Source organism: Dermacentor albipictus, chromosome 1, assembly GCF_038994185.2.
Source record: "Dermacentor albipictus isolate Rhodes 1998 colony chromosome 1, USDA_Dalb.pri_finalv2, whole genome shotgun sequence".
Taxonomy (NCBI): Eukaryota; Metazoa; Arthropoda; class Arachnida; order Ixodida; family Ixodidae; genus Dermacentor; species Dermacentor albipictus.
The window spans coordinates 130,493,761-130,514,579 of NC_091821.1; the positions used below are offsets into that span (position 1 = coordinate 130,493,761).

Here is a 20,819-nt window from a genome sequence, read left to right on the forward strand (position 1 = left end):
CTACACAAACCTAAACACCACAACCATGCTTCCACAAGTGAAACTCAAGCAATGCTAATACTTGCTCATCTTATGCATTTGTGAGGCAAGTTAATAAAAGCTGAGTCGCATATTAATAAGTTATGTGCAAAGCATGTTGTGCAGTCAACACAATTTACTAGCACTTAAATACCAACGACTAATGGTACACCGCAGAAAAGCACACACAGCAACACACTTCCTGTAAACAAACTAAATTACACAATTCCAGTAAAGTATAGAATGCTTCAACGTGCAGATGTATGTGCCTTGATGAAAATGGAAAAGAAATAATGATTTATGGGAGCATGTGCATTTTGTGCCACCAAGAGGAAGAAACGCAGAACATGACACCAGCAACAGCTGGACTAGGTGCAATAGTTTCCACCACACTGGGCAGAACAGACAATTGGAAAGATGCACTATGCAGAATCAGCATAAACAGCAACACAAACAAGCAAAATAAATTGGGATCTCTCACACACACAGAAGAAGCGCAATGTAAAAACACAGTGTTGGTAATAATGCTCAATTTACAGATTGCTATGTCTACCTGGAACATGCCAACATTGCAATGTTAAACATAGAAATGTTCTGGCTTGTTCGTGCTCACATTTATGCTGAATGCACAGGCATCTGCTATATACAGGCACATGTCCCCAACTACTTTTTTCAGGCATGTTAGGCATAAGATACTCTGCACAACTAGTTTGAGCTGCAATCTGCTTGATCATCTGCATTCTGAGTTAGTGCTTTCAATCTCAAGGAGGAATGCAGCAGGCCCATTAGAATCATTTATGCTTTCTGAACTAGTTCAGGAGATTATGCTATTTGTTTAACCAGTCCAGCAAGGCAGCATCTGCAGGCCGCATTCATTTCATACAGTGCACATTTCCTGTACATATGCAGAAGAAATACTGCAGGTCTTGTGTATGAGGTGGCGAGCTCGCATGTTCTACACGAGCACGAAAAGTGCAGGTAAAATCAAGTGAACCTGGTACTAGGTTGATAACAGGCAATTCCTTTAGTCCATTCATGTTAACACAACATTTTCCACACATTTTCAGTCACAATCACTTATGCGTGTGCAAATAAAGGAACAAGAAAAATAAGCAGCATGACGATCTGGAGCAGATGCTGTAAAGCTAAAGCTTAGTAAGTATCTTTACACATTTATTCTAATACGAAATAAAATAGCTGGAGTGCTCTGGCTGGTGAAGCTGGCTGCAAATGAGTGGGCGCACTGGAGATGTGCTGGGCATGACGTCCCTTACTCATGGATGATAACAGAAGCCTTTATGAGAGCTCCCTATGGCCAGACTGATGTGTGAAATGCCAGAAGAGAAAGTTTTCTTTTGAGACGTCCAATTTCATTATTCACAAATAGATGAAGTTGAATCTGGAAAAAATATAGAGAAACATTAGCAACAAACCAAGCTGAAGTACCACAACTTCATTTCACAATAAGCTAGCATTGTAGTTGAAGCTACAGCTGGTGTTAGCCAATCAAAAGCACAATCATGCAAATGAATGTGTGCACATGCGAAGTGCATGTCCACACGAAGAGTTCAGTTTTGAGTGCTTGAGCACACCTCATAGTTGCCTCGCTACAGTGCGAGACACAGAAAAAAACTGCAGACTCCTAAGCCACTGCTGACATGAGTCTGCATACAGTTGCCCATAAGAAGGAAACCTGACAACACCATAACACAGCTTGAAAGGTTACAATGCCAAAGTTTAGATGTTCCATTAATTCTTTGCGAGAGTGATTTAGGACTAACAGAACCAAATCACTTGTCCGGGGCCAGTATAAGGTAACAATTTTATTCCAGGGATATTCCTTTTTGTGCTTCGTCAGTGGTCCGAACGGTGCTTCACCCAGATTATTACCATGGTCGTCTAGCCGTGAACCGTAGGTGATAAAGAGATAGAAATGAGTGGAAAAAAAAAAACAACCTTACATTATAGCAAACCTGACTTCTTTTTGTTTAGCTTGTTCACCTCTCAAGTTGCAGCTTTCAGGCAAATGAATAGATCGCAATACCAGTATGTGACCACGTTTGGCCTACCCCTGTTATGCCATGCTATACACGATTCCTTGCGATTCCAACAGGATTTTACCATAGGCTGGTTCCACGTACAAGAACTGTGCAACACAGAGTGGATGCAGCAGAGCTCTTTATCAGTGCCACCAGAAGCTGGTCCTGCATTACATCCCGTGCCGACACACCACTTGCAGCCTTCACTCACCATTCACTGTTTCACTGTCTGCACTTACATGTCAGCTACCAGAGGCAAGAACCACATGGATGCATCAAACGAATGAGTAACCTCTATTGAGCAGGCCTTTAAAGCTGCATTAGTTTGCAAACTAGCTGGCATTTTTGCTTGCAGACCAAATACCCATTATAATAGCTGTAGCATATGACAAGCAACTGTAAGTACAATATTACTGAACTCATAACTGCAAGCTTTTGCAGACAATACCATAACTGCACTGCAGTACTGTCTAATCAATGAATGCTCTATGATGGCTTTAGCAAATGATGTAATGTTAGAGGAGGTTATAAATTGCAAGCTTCCTTTTTGTTCGCAGCCAACTTTTGTGCTCTGAAATTAGTCGAATCCCGGGACAATGAAGTTCACTTCACAACGAAGACTTTTTCACTCCTCGCCAATGTCCCATAGAACACAGTGCATCGAAATTCCCTCCAAAACAAACTACTTCGCGGACACATTTTCACTTCAACAAAGTTTTTACGGAGCAGACATGGGCTAAATTATTTTGACTGTAGCTCATCGAAACCCCTAAAACTGTTTTTTCATGCCTTGGCAAACTATCGACCTTGATAGCATAAAAAAAAAAAAAAAACGCACACAAACTGGAGCTGCTTGGGCCATGATGCAATGTAAACGAAACAGAAAGCTGCCATGCCGCGTTGGTGATGCAATGCACTTTTATGGAGGAGCATCTGAATTCCGAGAAAACATTTTGGGTCATATTGCTAAAAAAATGGTGCACATACAAATAAACATGCAATAATTTTATTTTTATAGTATTTCTAATTGTCCATTTTTCTACAACGTTTCGTGAAAATGGCTAAGATGTACAACACCAATTACTATATGAAGTAGCGGTTGCGAGGTGAAATTCCAGTAGGGTGCAACGAGGCGTTTGGGCGATGCATGCTTGATAACGAACGATTGCCTGCCATTTGGTCATTGTCTCTCGAAGCTGTTGGATCGTTAGCTGAAGCTGGTCGCAGCTGGCAAAGAAAAAAAAAAAATGCTTTTGTCGCTAGAAGAAAAGCCCTGAAGTTATCGCCCAGGCTCAAGCTGGGAAGCAAAAATCAGTCACCACGGAACAATTTGGAATTCTGGCGAGCTCTCTTTTGACAATATTGAAGGACAAGGATGCTATAGCCAAAGCGCCTGCTTCAGGGACATCAGCAAAGCACAAGAAAGTGACTCAGCCGGTGCACGAGGCCTTGGACAAGGCAGTTTACACCTGGTTCGTGGAGATGCGGGCAAAGAAAATCACCCTTAGCGGTGATACTGTGCGGCAAAAAGCGCTGGGTTATGTCTGTGCGCTAGGAATAGATGACTAAGGCCAGCGTAAGTTGGCTGCACAGATTCAAGTCCCGCCACAGCATCATCGGCAAAGTTTTGTGCGGTGAAGCCACTTCGATGGATTGTGATGTCATCATTACGTGGATGTAAGCCAGCCTCGCAGGCATCCTGAAAGACTACGTACACCACTGGATATTTATAATGCCGATGAGACCGGGCTCTCCTACGAGATGCTGCCCACCAGGACCCTACATTTTAAGCGGCTGCGCTACCATGGAGGAAAGCACAGTAAGAAGAGAATAACCGTGTTCCTGTGCGCTAATATGGGCAGTTTGGACAAGTGGCAGCTTTTGGTCACTGGAAAAAGTGCCAAACCAACCTGCTCCAAAGGAAATCTGAGCCTTCCCGTGAAGTACATGGCTAACACTTGGGCGTGGATGACCTGAGCTATTTTCGGACAGTGGATCGAAGTCTTCGACCGGGACATGGGCAGTGTTAAGAACGGCCTGCTGACGTGCAAGTTTTGCCAGCCAGTTGCGACAGCAGGCGTCAACTTTTCCTGGAACGCCACCGCAAACCTCTAGCCACGGCGTCACCAAGTCGACTGTGTGTGGAGAACAATACGCGCATCCTCGACTTTCCGTCGCTGGAGCCAAGATGAGTGTGACGAAGCAGGCTTTGTGTCGGAACACGACACCGCCTACCCGGTCTGCCGCGAGCAGGGGAGTCCCCGAGGGAACGTAGTTCGAGGCCCCTTCCCACGCGCCGTTCGAGACGCAAGACAATGGGCAACCGGCCGCGCTGTGGGGGTCAACTCGGGGAATAAAAGGTACCTTTCCTGACGTAAGCCCCGAGTTCGGCGAAGACCACCTGACCTCAGTTGAGGACCATGAACCTGTGCGGCAATGTGTGTGTGTGTAATCCCTCGTGCAGAGAGGTGACTCATTTACGATGACTGGTCGAACGTTTCCCTCCCCTTGGGATCGAGGGAGGACCGAGTGTTTATAAACTGCTGTTGTGCGGCTGCTCGCGTGTACTTTCTCTTGCAGTCATGCTAGACTGATGAACAGCAACGTCCTTAAGTAGATACTGTAAATAAACCCATATTCCTCGTTCTAGATGAGAAGCAGTCCATCTCTTCATCAACGTTCTCAGCGTGGATAAGTTGGACGACGGCATGGGCCAGCTACTATTTAATTCATGCCCGACTCCAATCTTGACAGCAGGCAAGGCCGAAAGGTTTGTCTACTTTTAGACATTCGTTCAGCCCACATTATAGAGGACGCCGAGCTAGCAAACGTGCAGTTAAAAATTTTCCCCATGGAACTGCACCTCTGTCATTTAACCCCTCGACCAAGGGGTCACCCAGAGCGTCAAGTGGGCCTACCGTGAGCGCCTTATTCAAAGGCTGCTTCTGAACACGCAGTTGGGCCGCCAAACCGAAACGGAACTCTTTATGGCGCCCAAAACGATTGCTGCTTCGTGGTGCGCAACAAGAAGCCCCATAATCTGCAACTGCTTCTGCCATGCTGGGTTCACTGTGCAGGTTGCCGAGACTCCAGACCCTGAGAATGAAGGTAGCGACGGAGACGGGTTGCCGTCTGATGAAGTCGCAGCCGTGTGGGCAGCCCTGCAGGAAAGTGGAGATGTGCCCGCCGATGTACATCCCACCGACTAGCGTGTGGTGGTGCGCGAAGAATTGACAGACCAAGAAATCTTGAAGAGCGTCTGGGAAGACTGCTTCGTCGGACGAAGATGAAATAGCCGCGCAACGTGAGCCAGGACCACAGATTACATTGCAGGTCATGGATGCATTCGATACTATTAGGCATTGCATCGGGTCCCAGGACGATGATGAGGCAGTGGCTCTGCTGGTGGCGTGCGAGAGTCGCGTTGTGCCACCGCTTGGCAAGAAGTGCAAACAAGCTAAGCTGACCTATTTATGGAATTAAAGCTTGCTTTTTGCGTCAGCGAGTCACGTGTCACCTATGTATTTGATAATGTATCATGACAACGAATTTCTGTGACAACACAATTTTTCGCGTGCCCCACCAATTTTTTTGTAGCAGGATTCAACTGTGTTCAAATATCTTTGTAGTGGTTCTCCAAGCAATGAACTTTTTTTCCCATACAACCTGCTGAATGCCGCAACTCTGAACCCATGTTTTTATTCCTAGCATGTTAATGGAAACTATTAACCATGGATAGACATTTTTGTTGTTTGGGCTCATGCATACAGTGCCAGCAAAATTCAAGATGTGTAATATGGAAAACAGAACTGCAGATGACAAACTATGCAGATGCAGACTGACAAATCTATCTGAAGACCCATTTCGAATCTTTTAAACGAGAAATAGGGTTGTAAGCAACTGGACATTGCCAAGCAGGCTCCTGCTCAAAAATAATGAGCAGCTCCAACCCTATCACTTTCAGTCCTTATTGAGACAAATCCCAATTAATGACAGATTTTAGGAGCACTGAGAGAGCTGCCTAATCTTGGAGGTCATGCTGAGGCGCCATACTGATTCTTAACATTCCAGCTTCTGCATCATTCCTGGTGAGCGGTAAGGCTGTTTTTTTTTTACAGTGAAGCTGTTAGAACTTCGCTGCGTTTCTCTTGACATCCGCAGCTTCACTGAGATGGGGGAGAGAGAGCTGAGAGAATGAAAGCAGAGCATAAAAACAGCATTGCGATGTGGCAAGGATGGGTGGAGCCTATCGAGGGAGAAGGAGCGGTGGGGCGGGGACATAGGTGGCGTGACGTCATTGCTCTCCGATAAAAACCCAAGCGCTTGATTCGCGGTCCTCTTTCTTGCAGTGGTAAAAAAATTATGCGTGGCTCTGCTATCACAAACACCAGACACCAGCGGAGGTGGGGGAAGCGCAGCAAAAGTTAAAGTGTGCGGTTTGGCCCTACTTTACTGGCCTTCCCGCAGCTTTGCTGGTCTCTGGTGTTTGCAATAACAGAGCCACACATTTTTCTTTCTTTTTTTTAGTTTTGGGAGCAAAATAGTTTGTTAGCTTTTTAGCATGCATGTACTCGTACTTAAAACTAACTTTTGCACAGAGACTGTTCTATATTTACAATATCTAAAACAGTAATTTCTATGCAGTCCAAAACTTGGTTGCAGTTGGCCTTTTTGTGTTCTCGTACTCAAGCTTAGCTCATTGTGAATTTTCATAAACGAATAAATTTCCCTTTGTATGTCCTTAAGGGAGGAACTGGGCCTTGAGCAATACCATAATTGATATTGCTGCTACAGAAATGAAATTTGTAGGCAATATGTAACTTATAGTGCTTGATGCAAATATGTAATTAGTTTTTCTCTATATAATGAGAAAAATATTTTATAGAATTTTTCCTATTCCCATGTTTCGGTATGACTGGCAGAAAATGTTTCGCAGTAAGAAATGTAATAGTTACGCGAACATATTCCTGAACGCTCAAGGAGTGCATTAAGCATTATCTCAAGTATCTACCTTTGTTCTATCCAAAGTTACAAAAGTTCAAAGTTTTAACTTGACATGCAATATATATTTTCTTTAACTTCCTCACAATTTCGATATGCTTCAAGGTGCAGAAATGTGGTATTACAGACTTATTGCACTCCCAGGAGCCTAGCTATCAGATAAAGCAAAAATGATTCAAATTGGATGATTAGACAAGTAACTATGCCTCTTGAAAAATTGATTGCGAAAAAAAAAAGAGGAAAAAACTAGTCACAATGTGAAAAAAGCCTCTTATTCTCCTGGATGCATGAAATTGTCATAGCCAATGTCTCAGAAGGCTCCAGGGGAATAATCTGAATGGGGATTTCCTCACTGCCACCTCTTTGCAGCTGCTTGAAAAGCTGCCAAGGACAGTCCCTTTCTCTCCGCACTAACAACCTGCCGACACTCCTATTTAGGGGAGACACAGCTATTGATATAATATTCATCTTTAATCAATACTAATGAAGCTTTCCAACCGTATTAATATTTTTGTGCCTATTTTAAATATGTAATTCTTTTCCCAATAGGCCATTCACTCCTGAAGATAAATGAAATTCATTGCTCATTTGCAGAAATAGAAAAATAACCGCGCTACAAAAATTCATATTGGCACATGCCTAGTACTAGAAAGCATAAGAAACGCAATAGTAGGAATACAGTCGAACACGGATATATCGAACTCGAAGGGGATCGCGAATTAATTCGATATATCAAAAATTCGATATAAAAAATACAGGCCCAGAGACTTTACCTGTGGCGGACGATGACCTACCGATCGGCGCATTCAAGAATGACAACTATTTCCGCACACACGACGCAACGTAATTCTTTATTTGCGTGAAAAAAAATCGCTTATGTTGGTCTGCTTCTTCGCCTTGCAAATGAAATTAAAGACGCCAACCTCGATCTTATCGAGGCCGTTCAGGTGCGAAAGCCCGGTTCCTTCCATGTCGCCGCAACAACGGCGAATCAAGCTGAACGCTGCCGCCACTTCAGCGGCGGAGTACGAGCGTGTAGCCGCGTCCTCGTCCAAACGATCTTCTTCGCCACTCGAGCTGTCAGCCTGGGTCCCTCCGACTGCAGCTACAATATCCTCATCGGCGAAGCTCGCAACAGCCTGAACATTGCTGTCAACGTTCACATAATTGTCAGCAGACACTTCGGCTGGAACGGCAGCCGGGAAAGGGGACGACAACTCGCGAAACGCGTCGTCCATGCACTCGTTGTCGCCGTCGCCGTCTTCGCAGGTTTCAGGAAGTTTGGCTGTCACGAGGCCTGCCTTCCGGAAGCAGTTGGCCACAGTATCCTGCTTCACGTCTCTCCAGGCGCCCGTCATCATTTGAATGGCCCCCAGCAGGTCAACCTTAAGCTCGGTGCCCATGCGGAGGTTCACCAAAAGCCTATCAATGAGTCGCCTCCTGTAGCCGACCTTGAACGACTTAATGATGCCCTGGTCGAGCGGCTGCAACTTTGCTGTCGTGTTCGCCGGCAGAAACTTGAGCGCGATGTTTTCGAGCTTGCAGGTGGTGTGATGGGCCGAGCAGTTATCGACGAGGAGGCAAGCGTGACGCCCCGATTTGCCCAGTTCGACGTCCCACGCTTGCAGCCATTCTGTGAACAGCTGACGCGTCATCCACGCCTTCTTATTGAAGGCGTAGCGAACGGGGAGCTGCTTACAGTTTTAGAAGCAGCGCGGTGCCCTTGCTTTGCCAATCACAAAGGGCTGGAGCTTTTGAGAGCCATCCATGCTAGCAGCGAGCAGAACGCTCACGCGGACTTTGCTCATCTTGCCCCCGTGACACGTGCTGCCCCGGACGTCGAGCGTCTTGCTGGGCAGCATCTGCCAAAACAACCCGGTCTCGTCAGCGTTGAAGATTTCCGCGGATGAAAACTTCGCGCAAATTTCCGGCCATTCCTTCGAAATCCACTGCTGGATATCCTGGCTCATGACGGCTTCGTTTTCCCCAGAAATGGTTTTGCCAACTATCTTATGGCGGTTCTTAAACCTCTGCAGCCACCCTGTGTTGTCGGCGAAGTTGTCATCACCGAGTGCAGCGGCAAACCATTTGGCTTTAGCCATTAGCATTGGGCCATCCACCGGAATGTTCTTAGCCCGCACCTCTAAAAACCACGCATAGAGGGCCTTTTCAACTTTCTCGTGGGCAGGAGCGCGCACACGACAAGCTCCCGACGTTCGTAACTTCGCCGCTTTCGACTTTATGTCCGCCTTGTTTTTTTAACAAGGTGCTTAGAGTGCTCTGAGGAATCCCGAAGTCGTCTGCCACCGTCGCACTTTTCTCGCCCGCCTCAACACGCTGAATGGCTTTCAGCTTTGTCGCAAAGTCCAGGTTCTTGTGCTTCTTGACACTGCTTGTGCTTGCTGCGGCCATTGCTTCCGCGTCAGCTCACCACGATCCAGTCACACGTGTCTTGAGACGCACGCAAAACAATAATGAACACGAAACACAAGAACGCGCACAAAACAAAAAAATTCACGTGCGCAGCCACCGCCAACAAAGCGCTCGCGATGGCCACCTCCGAGGCCAACAGCGACGTACGAAAGGCACGAGTTGTGGTTGGCTGAGCAAAACTCGTGAAAAAGCAACAAGAAAAAAAAAAAAAAGGCAAAAGGAGGAGGCCACCGCCGCCTTCGTTCCTGGCTACCTTTTCCGAGCCGATCACTATGGTTACGCGGGGGAAGGATGAGAGACATTGGGAGAGAGAAAAATAAAAGCAGTTCCGCAAGCAGGGTGTTGCCGCAAGTCGGAGAGCGTGCGCAGCGGGAGTACCGTCTGAGCCTCCCTCCCTCTCGCTCTCACATTTTCCGAGCCTTTCGGGGGAGGCGCGGAGCACGCGGGTGCAGCGAGTGCCGAGATCACGCGGTGTTCTATATATCCAATGGCGGTTAAAAATATTGTTTGATATAAACGTACGAATTTCTATACTTTTACACAGAATTTTCAAGGGGATAATTTACGAGTTCGATACAGACAATAATTCGATATATGTGGGTTCGATATATCCGTGTTCGACTGTACTTTTTTGATATAACTAATATCAGTAACTCTATAGCAATTCAATCTTCACTGTTCCAAATGTGGGTTCCCTACTGTCTGATCTAAAGCAGAACTGAAAACTTTTAAGTATAAATTGCAAAATCTGTTCCTACCATTGTGTATTTTGAAAACCCAGCTACGAGCCACAACAAAAATTATGGCTCGACCTGCCTTGAAGGCAGAGATATCGCTGCCGCAAATCAGCAAGAAGTCAAGAATCGGTACTTTGAGAAAACGAGGGGAAAAAAAAAGAACATTCACTCAAAGTGCAGAATCAAAAGTGCAGAAGGAATTTTACAATATTTTGCAGTGAAAGTGGCTAAAAGCCACCAGGAATGTAGTCGCTCTTACCATGGCCACCCAAATCAAAAACATCGTTTAGTGCCGCTCGCCGATTCCCGGTTGCTTGCATCGCACGCGCGGCAAGGTTGCCGTTCACGCGGATCGAGCACCACGCCGACGCGACATCGCCGCAGCACGCGCACACGTAATAACGATCTTTACGGCGAGGCCATATTCCCGTTCACTTATGCATGCTGTAACAATACCGCCACACACCTTGCACTTGACAAACGACATCACTGCGTTCACGGAGTCCTGTTGACGATAGCGAAGCCTGCCTCGGTGTAGACTGGTGTGGCCGCAACGCCGTCGGTGCGAGTGAGCAAAGTCAACTTCCGCTTTGTTGCTGGCATTGAAGCAAGAACTTAGTTTTTTTAAGCATTCATCTCCCTCTGCAGTGGATCCGCACGCTGCAACATTGCAGCGTCACGCCGAACGCGGCCGCTGCTCGGAACACTTTCACTCTGTGAGCTGGCTAGGCTTGCTTCGGCATCGTACGCGGCTTCAGCATCACTTGCAGTCGGCGGCGGACTATTCTCGATGTCCTCTGAATGAATGGAACGCTTTTGAAAGCTATAAGCTGATCGCTTCTTTTTGCTTAACTTGTGCCTCGTGGCGAACTTCCCCAGTGGATCAGACATTGTTGCACACTTGTCACAAACCTACGGCATGCACCGTCGCGTCGTCTGCGCAATGGAGCAGACGACAGGAACCTCGCGCAGCCAGCGAACGGGATTGCGCGTTTTGACTTTTTTCTTCCCGGATTTTAACGTCCAGGCAAGCTGGCTGAGTCACTTTTGGCGGGAGATTGAAAAAGAAAGGCTCCTCTTCTTAACGAGACCAAGATGGCTGCGATCGTGCCGTAGAAAAAGAGCTACGCGCCATGATAAAAAAGGGTTATTTATGCGCATAATTCAGCTGACAGCAATGATATAAATTGATATTGCGAGTAAAATACTCTTCCGTGAGATGGGAAACTTGGTGAATTAAAGGATAGTAGCTATAGGTATTGAAAATGTCATTTTCAAAAAAATAGATTTTCTCTCAATTTTTTTTTGCCTCGGAACCCTTGAACCCCCTATTGATTAAACTTGGTGAAAATGTATTATGTGCTTTCACTTATGAACTTGCAATATCCCAAAAACCCAAAGTGTCAACTCAGATTTACTGACTTATCCAGAGTGTTATAGTTGCTGTCAGTTCAGCTTCCAACCAAGGTTGTAACATGCTCAAATAGAAATTTACTGATTGGCCTATATGCAGTAAATTAGCCATTTTATGTGATGAAAGTATGCTGAATTAGCACACAGGACATGCCAAAGTGAATACAACACAAAAATCAAGGACAAGGACTTACAGTCAAAACCTGCGACTCCGAAATTCTTGCGACAATGAAATATTTTTGCATACCCGGCAAGCGTTCATAAGATTCAGTGCATTTCGTACCTCTTGACAACGAAATGACCCTATACTACAACCCAACATCAACGAAATTTGCGATACCGTAACCCCACATTTCACCTATTCGCGCAAGGCTAGCAGGCTCCAGAATATGCTCAAATGCAATTGCTTAGCACTAAGATTGCATAATATACTACCACATTACACTTGCGTGGGAACCACCATTTTTGTTCACAAAAACAACCAAGCGCTGGAACACATCATGGCTGCTATCTTGTTTGTTAATCACTCGTTTGAAGTGGCAGCATGTTGCTACCGACGTGACGATGGTTTTTGCACAGCTAGTGCAGTGCACAATGTGCACCTTGGCAAGAAAAACGCAGCGAAAACAAGGAAATCAACGTCCCGCCGACTTGGAATTGTTAATGACGCTTGGGATGGCGGTTGTAGCATGGAGTGCCACACATCGGGCTTTGATTGAGCGCTCGGTTGCCCGGGAAGATGCATTCCTTGCTTCAAGAACGCTGGTTTTGGTGCAAACAGGCCATAATCTCGATTGACTGCTTTCGGGTATACGAGATACGACCACTTTTGCACTCGGCACCGGACGCGTCGGTGCCTACGGGCGACAGCATGCGCTGGAGCGATGCTGCTGCATGCTTGGAGCGCTGTTGCTCTGCATCCAGTGCCGAGTTACGCGAAATCTCACAATGATCCTATCTCCGAAAGCAATTGACCGAGAACACTGCCCCATGGCAGTGCTGCCACTGCTGATCGACGCATGCGGCGCACTTTGTACTGTCGGCAATGCCGGTTCTATATCCTGTGGGGATGCGCGACCCTCGCGCCTCCCCTGATGTTTTTCCCGCACAGCGCGTCTCCTGTAGTGCGGCTTCGCCGCACACGCGGCGGTCCGAGTGGTACAGGCGCAGTGCGAGAGATGGCGCTAGTGTTGCGCGCCGCGAGGTTTCTTGGGCGCCGAAAGGAAGGCGCTTGCTCTCTTGGGTTCGGGACGGGAAGCGTGCCGCACGTGCAGCAATGCTCTTCCCCGGCGGGTCGCCGAAGCAGTGCGGACATCCCGCGCGCGCGGCGACCGATGCATCTGCGAGACCGCCTCGCGTGGCCGCCTTCGAACGCGCCACGATTCGCGTGCACTATGCACGCGAACAACCCGGCGTTGGGATCCAGCATGGGGCGAACATATTCGCTCACGAGGACGCGGTGAGTCGGACTTCTAGATTTGTCGCGCGCCCATCGGCATGTTTTGTGGATAGCAACTCGGCTAGCAGGCACTGATGTATGAAAGGTGCAATAAATGCCCTTGTGACTGTTTGCACTACTGTGTTGTCGTTCCTTTGTCCCAAGAGTACGGTGGGAGAAATCCCACATCAGAACCCACAATCCTCAAACTAGCTTGCTAATGTAAGCTAACGAAATTTTGACAGTAAAGTTTTGTTCTGCGACGCATTACCTATCTGTGCTGTTTCATTCCGCAACAACGGAATTCTTGCAAAAGTGAATTTCTTCGCATTCCCCGCAGATTCCATTATTGTGAGGTTCAACTGTATCACTAACGATTTTCTACAATGAAATAATCAGCTAAGTAAACTTAATCATGTGCTCACAAAACAGGCATACTTTGGCACTTCTGACAGCGGCAGAAACATATTAGACCCTGTGCCGTATAATAGATGTGGTAAAACAATGATAACATATTAATTTGTGAGTAAAACAAAACAACCAATTTATTTATTAGCTAAGCAATCGGTCTCTATACCCACATCCAAGCATCTTACGCACGCCATAAAGAACATTCCCACACAAAACCAGTTCGCCTGCCCTGCTAGGCCTATTTTTCATCATGTGGCGCAGGGTTTAAGCTAAAGTGTGCAGTTTGGCTAATACAACCCTAATCTGCTACATTACTGCAATAAGGATGACCAGCACCTTGACCACGAACTTATTACGTGATCAAAAGTGCAAGAAGTACTAATGGGCTTTACTTATCCGTTTTTGAGAACATGTGTTTTGTGAGCACAGAACTTTTAATATGTGAAGCAGGAAATCGGTTATTTGAATTTTATGAAGCGAATAAATGAAGATAAAATGTCTATAATGGCACAATCAATGCATTTTTATTCAGGCAAAAAACTTCTGGCAATAAGGGGGTTAAGAAAAAATTTTTGATTTTTACATGACCATAGACAGTAACTGTGCTAAATAACTGAAACAATTTTATTTTTGCAGTACGTAGTTTTCCCCCCTCAGTGTAAAAAAGTTGGAACTCTACATTAACATGCCAATGCATACCTGCCAAACTGAACTTTATAATTAGTAAAAATCCTGAAGATATGAAATGTGGCATTGAGGATAAGCAGATGGCATGTATTTATTTAAAAGCTTGCTCTCAGCATCCAGATCGTCAGATACGTACACATTTTATTAACTATTATTTACTTTAAAACACAGCATACAAGCAGCAGCAAGCTTGGAAGAGCAGGGACTGACAGCATTGTTTTTTCATACTTTTTCAGCTGCAAATTTTCTATGCTTCAGGAACTTATCCAACTAAATAATCAGAATAAACTTGCTCATAGCAAACACCTTTCTGTTATACTCATATGGTATTTTGCATTGCTACTAGAGGGCCAGCACAAGTACCACCACAATTTTTTTTTTCATGCTTTTATCAATCTTGCACTGCCCCATTTTCAACAGCTTTAAAACATCTTCACAAATAGAACTTAGTTTTCGTAAAATTTGATGCAACATTCGTAATAATGAGCCCCAATTTCTGAAATTCACAAGAATTTAAGGAGAGATGGCAGGTGTGACAACACATCAGAAGGATAATGCAGGTTAGTTGACCAGGAGTGTGGGAGAGAGAGAAAAGCATAACCTTAAAAATTTACATATGTGGTCTCTAACCAGTTTTCTTTGACAGTAAAAATTCAAGCATGATCAATTGAGACATTAGCACAGTACAAGCACAGGGATCGTTCGCCAATAAGCAGTTTTTCACATTTGCAGCAACCTGGACTCTCACCGTCAAGATCTGTTAAAGGGACACTAAAGGCAAATACTAAGTCGACGTGGACTGTTTAAATACCATTCCAGAAACTTCGCACTGCTTGTTTTGTGCCAAGAAAGGACTTAGTTTACGAGAGAATTGCATTTGAAAGGTTCGAATACCTTTCTCGAAATTCAAATCTCCCGCCACCCAACCGGGGGAGTGGTGACGTTGCATGCGCCATCACCGCCCTTTGCTGCTGTCGGTGAGTAAAACGGCACTCAACAGACTGCGGCATCGAGCTATGGTGGCTAGAAGTTGTCACCGTAACCGAGCCAAGACAGAGCGACGGATACGCCCATGCAGCTGCTTTTCGGTCAAGTGGCGTAGACCGTTCGGGCATTCCGGGTCATCACATGGAAGTTGAATTCTCCACTACTAGCAGTTCACGCGAGTTTCGCAGGCCAGCAAAACCAGCGCAGCACTACGCAATCAGTAAAGTATTGAAATGAGAAATCGAGGGCGGCGCAGAGTCGAGCGAAAAGGAAACCTTTCGACTGCCCGTGCTGTTGTCAACGGAAATTTCAATGAGTTCTTTTTTCTAAACATGAAATGGGACTGGACAAGTAGCATTTTATTTCATCTTATAATACAATATGAGGATGTTTTTTTGCAACGAGTAATTGAGCACTTGTGACAGAATTTAACTCAGGAGTGCTTTCGTCATCAGGCAAGTGCTTGAATGTCCCTGGGGAGTCTAATCATGTCCTGCATTTACCTCAATTTCTTGATTATTAAGGCTCTGTTTGCGATAATATTGACGCCTTACAGATTCTCGAGCACTAATCCATCACTTTAGCTTGACTTAGTATTTGCCTTTAGTGTCCCTTTAAAGACTACACTTTTCAATACTAACCCAAACTTTCGATGATGCACACTACTATCTATTCTCAACGTTGCCATAAGGAGGCTATCATTTTGAAAGAACAGTGCGCAATAATGATGGTCTATGTTACACTGAAATTCCCAGCAGTTTATGTGAATTGAGATGAAAAGAGGCAATGCCTATGCAGTCACCTGCTTAAAGCCTGCGGGAGGCTGGAGATGATGGGGCCATATCCTTGCGCATTGTCGTAGAGCTCAAACAATGGTGCAGCCACCAACTTGTAGTTTTTAGGGACTGCAAAAAGCGCTGCAAAACAAAAGGCATGGCTGCAATGTATGTATTTATCCTTGACCAAAATGAGGCATTTTGATGTCATCATACACAGTTGGCAGCTACATGTGAACAGCCTGCACGAAGAGGCTGTTCAAACATTGACAACACAAAAGAATTTGTCCTTGCAGCTTAAGGAGTCACTTAGAAAGTTCCAGTTTTCTGCGATGCAATGTTTTGTAGTGTACAAATCAGCACATCACATTTGCTTGAAACCAGATTGATATATTAAATCACATGAATCTTGTGAGGCCAGCATAAGGTCAAGTAAATATGGTAACAAGCCCTGTCTGGACAAGCTATTGCAATGACCTCAAGAGTCCTTGAAAAAGAGAGAGCACGCTGCTTCTTGCAAGCAATTGTTGCACAAACTCTGTCGCCCTCGCACAGTTACAATATATTCTAGAATATGGGAAGTATAATTCAAATGAAATGCAGATGTGATATTCAGACTTTGCATGATACAGGAAGTATCAAACAAAGGTGTATGCAATATATGAAAATATCAATGCATGAACAAGGCAAGTTGCAACCTGAATTTACTGTGAATTCTTAAAAATTGCCTTAAAATGTTCATCAGTTCACAAATGCAAACATTCACACAATTTACGACATTACAAGACACTGCTAATACATTTTCAGATATAGACAAATACTACTAAACAAAAGTGCGACTATACTAATGCTCTGTGATGCTGCAGTGCCATCCGATTTCCAGACTAGCATGACCATCATTGTTATCTTAATTCTTTCCTTTTCTTTTCAACCACTGCTTTCCAGAGTTCTGTGTGGCTTGACCTCAGTGGCTGTTGAAGGCATGGCAATATTAATTTTGGAACATGCGACCAAGTTAGTACAGTACTGTACATCAATGCTTGCTGCTGCAATGGAACAGGGATAAGTCCTGCTCTGCAGACAGTTCATTACAGAGCTCGGGGAGGGTACTCGTGGAGACTGCACAATAAGAACTTGGTCACCGTATCCCTACACGAACAGTATAGACTGTACTTAGGCCAGCACTAGCTCGAGAGAAAAACTGAAACAGAGCGAAACCCCTAAGTTCCATTCAACATTTCTTAATTTGAACCCGCCACCTCGAGCTCAGCAGTGCAATGCCATAGGCACTGGGCTACTAAAGCCGCTGATGTATGTGTATTGTAGGTAGTAAGACAGGTGAAATGTGACAGATGCTGTAAATTGAGGAAAAAAGAAGTCTTACCCTTTTCAGGAAGCTGAACAAGGTACAGCCTTTTATGTTCTTTGGGCTTTGTGATATGCGGTGGAACATAGGGGTACTGAAAAGCCACAAGTTATCCGTTGAATCATAAAGGGCACAGGCAACAGACACTGAAGCAAAATGCAGTTCAACAAGTGAAATTTATTTAAAAAGAGCATATTGCAATAGCCACAAACTGAAGCATTAATTTTAAAATCTCAAATGAAATCCTAGTTCGGTACAAGGATTAAGAGGATGACTAAAGAGCTTCAAGCTATGTATGGTAATTCCCACATGCAAGCAAGTGCACACACATACACACAAATAAATGTGTTAAATAGAGCAAAAAAAGGCTAAACTAGAGGTCGTGCTGCACTGCCTAGACTAATGAGGCGAGATACTTGCAAGAACTTTCAATGGCAAGACGACCATATGTTTCAAGATGCAGCGCACGAAACAATGCACACAGCAGTAGCAACATCACTGAGCCCACAGATAACGATGATGTGGTGATTTTCGGCACAAGGGCCAGCTTACAGATGCAGTAATGAATGTGCCATCAGGATTTAAATGCATAAGTCCAGGCTTGCAAGCCCATATGCCACGTAGAGCTTGCCTATATCTATAATTTAAAATATGCAAGATTTACGTAACAAATCTTGCCTAGAGCCACATAGCTTAGGAGCTTCTAATGGTTTAGGAACTGGTGAAGCACTTGTTTCTCTCCTCCTGCTGCCAGCTCCCTCTCTGGTGGCTGTGAGAGAGGAGGATGGCAGTCTCCTTCCATGCCAGCACTCGCACTGCTGGAGACAACACACAGGACGAATTGGCCTACATGCATAGCCGCCTATGCTACCGCAACAAATATGCCACTTAAAGATTCTGTTCTCCATGGAATGTTACTTAAATATCCTTATTGCAAGAACATACAACTTCAAGTGCACTATTCCTTAATGGGAAGCTGGAACACTTTTTGAAAAAAAAAAAAAATGAGTTGTGTACGGCATTCTACAGTTTTGAGTTCCCTGAACACGAATATCTGGTTTTAAATGGGCGGAAACAAGCGCAAACGGCTGTTTTTTCATGAAAACGCGCACCAGCGCCTCAGGGTATCGCGCGAACGCCGCTGTTGCCCGTGATTGGTCGGGGCCGCTGTGACGTCACTCGCGGCAGTCGCCGGTCGGCGCCGCCGTTTCAGAGCGTAAGCACGCTGTTCTGTTCTGGCTCCATAGCCGAGTTGTAAGCATTTTGGAACGTTCTCGCCGTCTCGGACAGCTTGTATTTTCGGCGTACATATTCGAACCGACAGCCGATATGGAAAACGATGGCGGCAACGACGATGTTGAGTGTGTCAAAAGCGAGAGTGATGTGTGCACCTTCTCGCGCGTTGGAAATCTTAGCTGGTACGTATTTTTTTTTTTTCATGTAGCTGCACGTTCCAATGACGGGATAAATAATGCGCTAATGTGTCACTGGGAACTTGCTGCTGGAAGAATGCCGAAGCACTAACTTCTCATTAGATTGTAAACACGGGTGCAATTCCGCGATGCCAAGCACCTTGCCGCTGCTTGTCTAAGGTCCCGTGGTTTTCTGAGCGTTGATACATGATCGCGAACATAAGTGCCGCGTTTCAAAGCGCGCACATGCAGTGCTGCGAGGTACAGTCATGGAAGTCGCTTATCATACACATCCAGAGATGGCCAGAGGTATTATATGTGCAATATTCATACTATGGTTCAACGACTTTGCGATTGTGGCTCAATTAAGAATCGGTATGCGTGCTCCATGCTAGTGATGACATAAAGATATTAGGCAGTTTTAGCACCGCCGTGTGGTAAACACGATAACTGCAAGCGTACGTCGAATGTCACTAGGCAAGCCTATACTCCATTTCATACCTCAGGTGCAACGCTATGGAAGCTACGCACGAAGTCCGGTCACCAAAATTTATTACTGCGCGCGTTTCCGTCTATGCTTCGCAGCGTGCCAGTGGTGTTTGCTCGCGCGAGCATGCATGTGAACCTGCCGCGACGGGCTGCAATTAAGAAATGCCGAAAAGAAAATTGATTTAAAAGAACGTGTTAGCAGCCGTATTGTTTCTATGGGTAAATTCTTTTCTTTTTCATTCAGAACTGAGCTTATATAGGAAAAATTTTCTCAAAAATCGGGTCAAGAAACACCAAACTTTTTCTAAGTGCGAACGCAGCCACTGCAAGAAGTATCTCAAGCCTCCACAGCGTTGCACCTGATGTATGAAACGGAGTATAGCAACGTCAGCAACAATGCGTTTCCGCATTTGTCGTAAGGCTATCTGGCTATCGCGGAAATGGTCCGAGCACAGCACAGTTGATTTCGTCGGCACAAACTTATCTCTCCTCACTGCACTGCGCTGCAAGCTTCTTGTGCTTCGGGAACCTGTGAAACACCACATCGTCTCGCCCGCCTGTGTTCGTGCAGCCAAATGCTGCACAGAACGAGGGCATGTTGGGCGCCCTTGGCTGTAGGCACTCACGCAGCACCGAAGGAAAGAACAGTTTACGAAAATCGCAAAAGAAAACAAACGTGAGCGGCGGCGGCGGCGGCGGCAAATCTCTCGTAGCGTCGTTCAGTAAAGCGCAGGACGGAAAGAGGCATGCCAACACATGCCAACACATGCCAGCACGCCGGTCCGGCAGCTCGGTCCCCACGCGTGACATCACTCTCGCCGGTTCTTTCCTCTGGCAACCACCTCACCCGGCGCTCCGGGAAGCGATGGGGGCGTGTCCGCAGGGGTGATTTAGAAAGTGATTTCCGCCCCTTATATTAACAAAACGAAGAAAAAAATTTCGGAACCGTAAATTATTAGGTCTGTTCTTCCCAATCCCAGCAATTCATGGAAATTGAAAACCGTTTCAGCTTCCCTTTAAAGGGCCCCTGAAACGGTCCGGGCAAATTTTGTAGAGCGTAGGGTACAGCATAAGTAGAACATTCGCACCACAATTTAAGTGAAGCGTTACGTATTAATGGAGCTACGAGCAATTAGAAGTTACCCTCTTTCCTAGCCATGCTTTTCCTCCTCAACTCGTTCACCCAGCGATCAGCGCTAAGCTCTGCCTTCACTTGTTCTGCATCACGATGCGACGTCACATTGTCCACTTCCGGTTGTTTTGGAGCCCGACCCCGCCCGCGCGACACCTCTCCGCTAGCCGCTTGGCCGGTGACCTCAAGCGAGAGCTATTGAAGCAGTGTGCCTTGCGAGCATTCTGTCGTAGCGCACAATGTGTCTGGTATTCCGGTAACCACAGGCAAGCTGGTCATTTCGGCAAATGGCTGGAGGTAAAAACTCAAGCTGATGAAGGAACTTCGGTGTAGACGTACGTGAGCGGCCTGATCGGTCTGCACGGTCCAGCCACTTGTTGGTGCAGCGCTTAACCAGCCACACAAATCGCTAATAGTGCTCTAACCAAGCGTAAAACATTTTAAACATTTATGAAAACAATGTGTTGATGATTACACTCC

The 20,819-nt window shown here is 45.7% G+C and overlaps 1 protein-coding gene across 3 annotated transcripts in view; it reads right to left on the reverse strand.

The window, feature by feature from the left end:
- Positions 1–1,158: 1,158 nt before the first annotated feature.
- Positions 1,159–20,819, reverse strand: part of Cpsf5 (cleavage and polyadenylation specificity factor subunit 5) — an 87,952-nt gene continuing 68,291 nt past the window's right edge. For all 3 annotated transcript variants that reach the window (XM_065425340.1, XM_065425338.1, XM_065425339.1), the window contains 3 exons: positions 17,325–17,400; positions 15,967–16,081; positions 1,159–1,417 (listed from right to left, as the gene is read on the reverse strand). In XM_065425340.1, the coding sequence (XP_065281412.1) occupies positions 15,971–16,081; positions 17,325–17,400 (187 nt within the window). In that variant the 3' untranslated portion in view covers positions 1,159–1,417; positions 15,967–15,970. The remainder of the gene's footprint in view (positions 1,418–15,966; positions 16,082–17,324; positions 17,401–20,819) is intronic.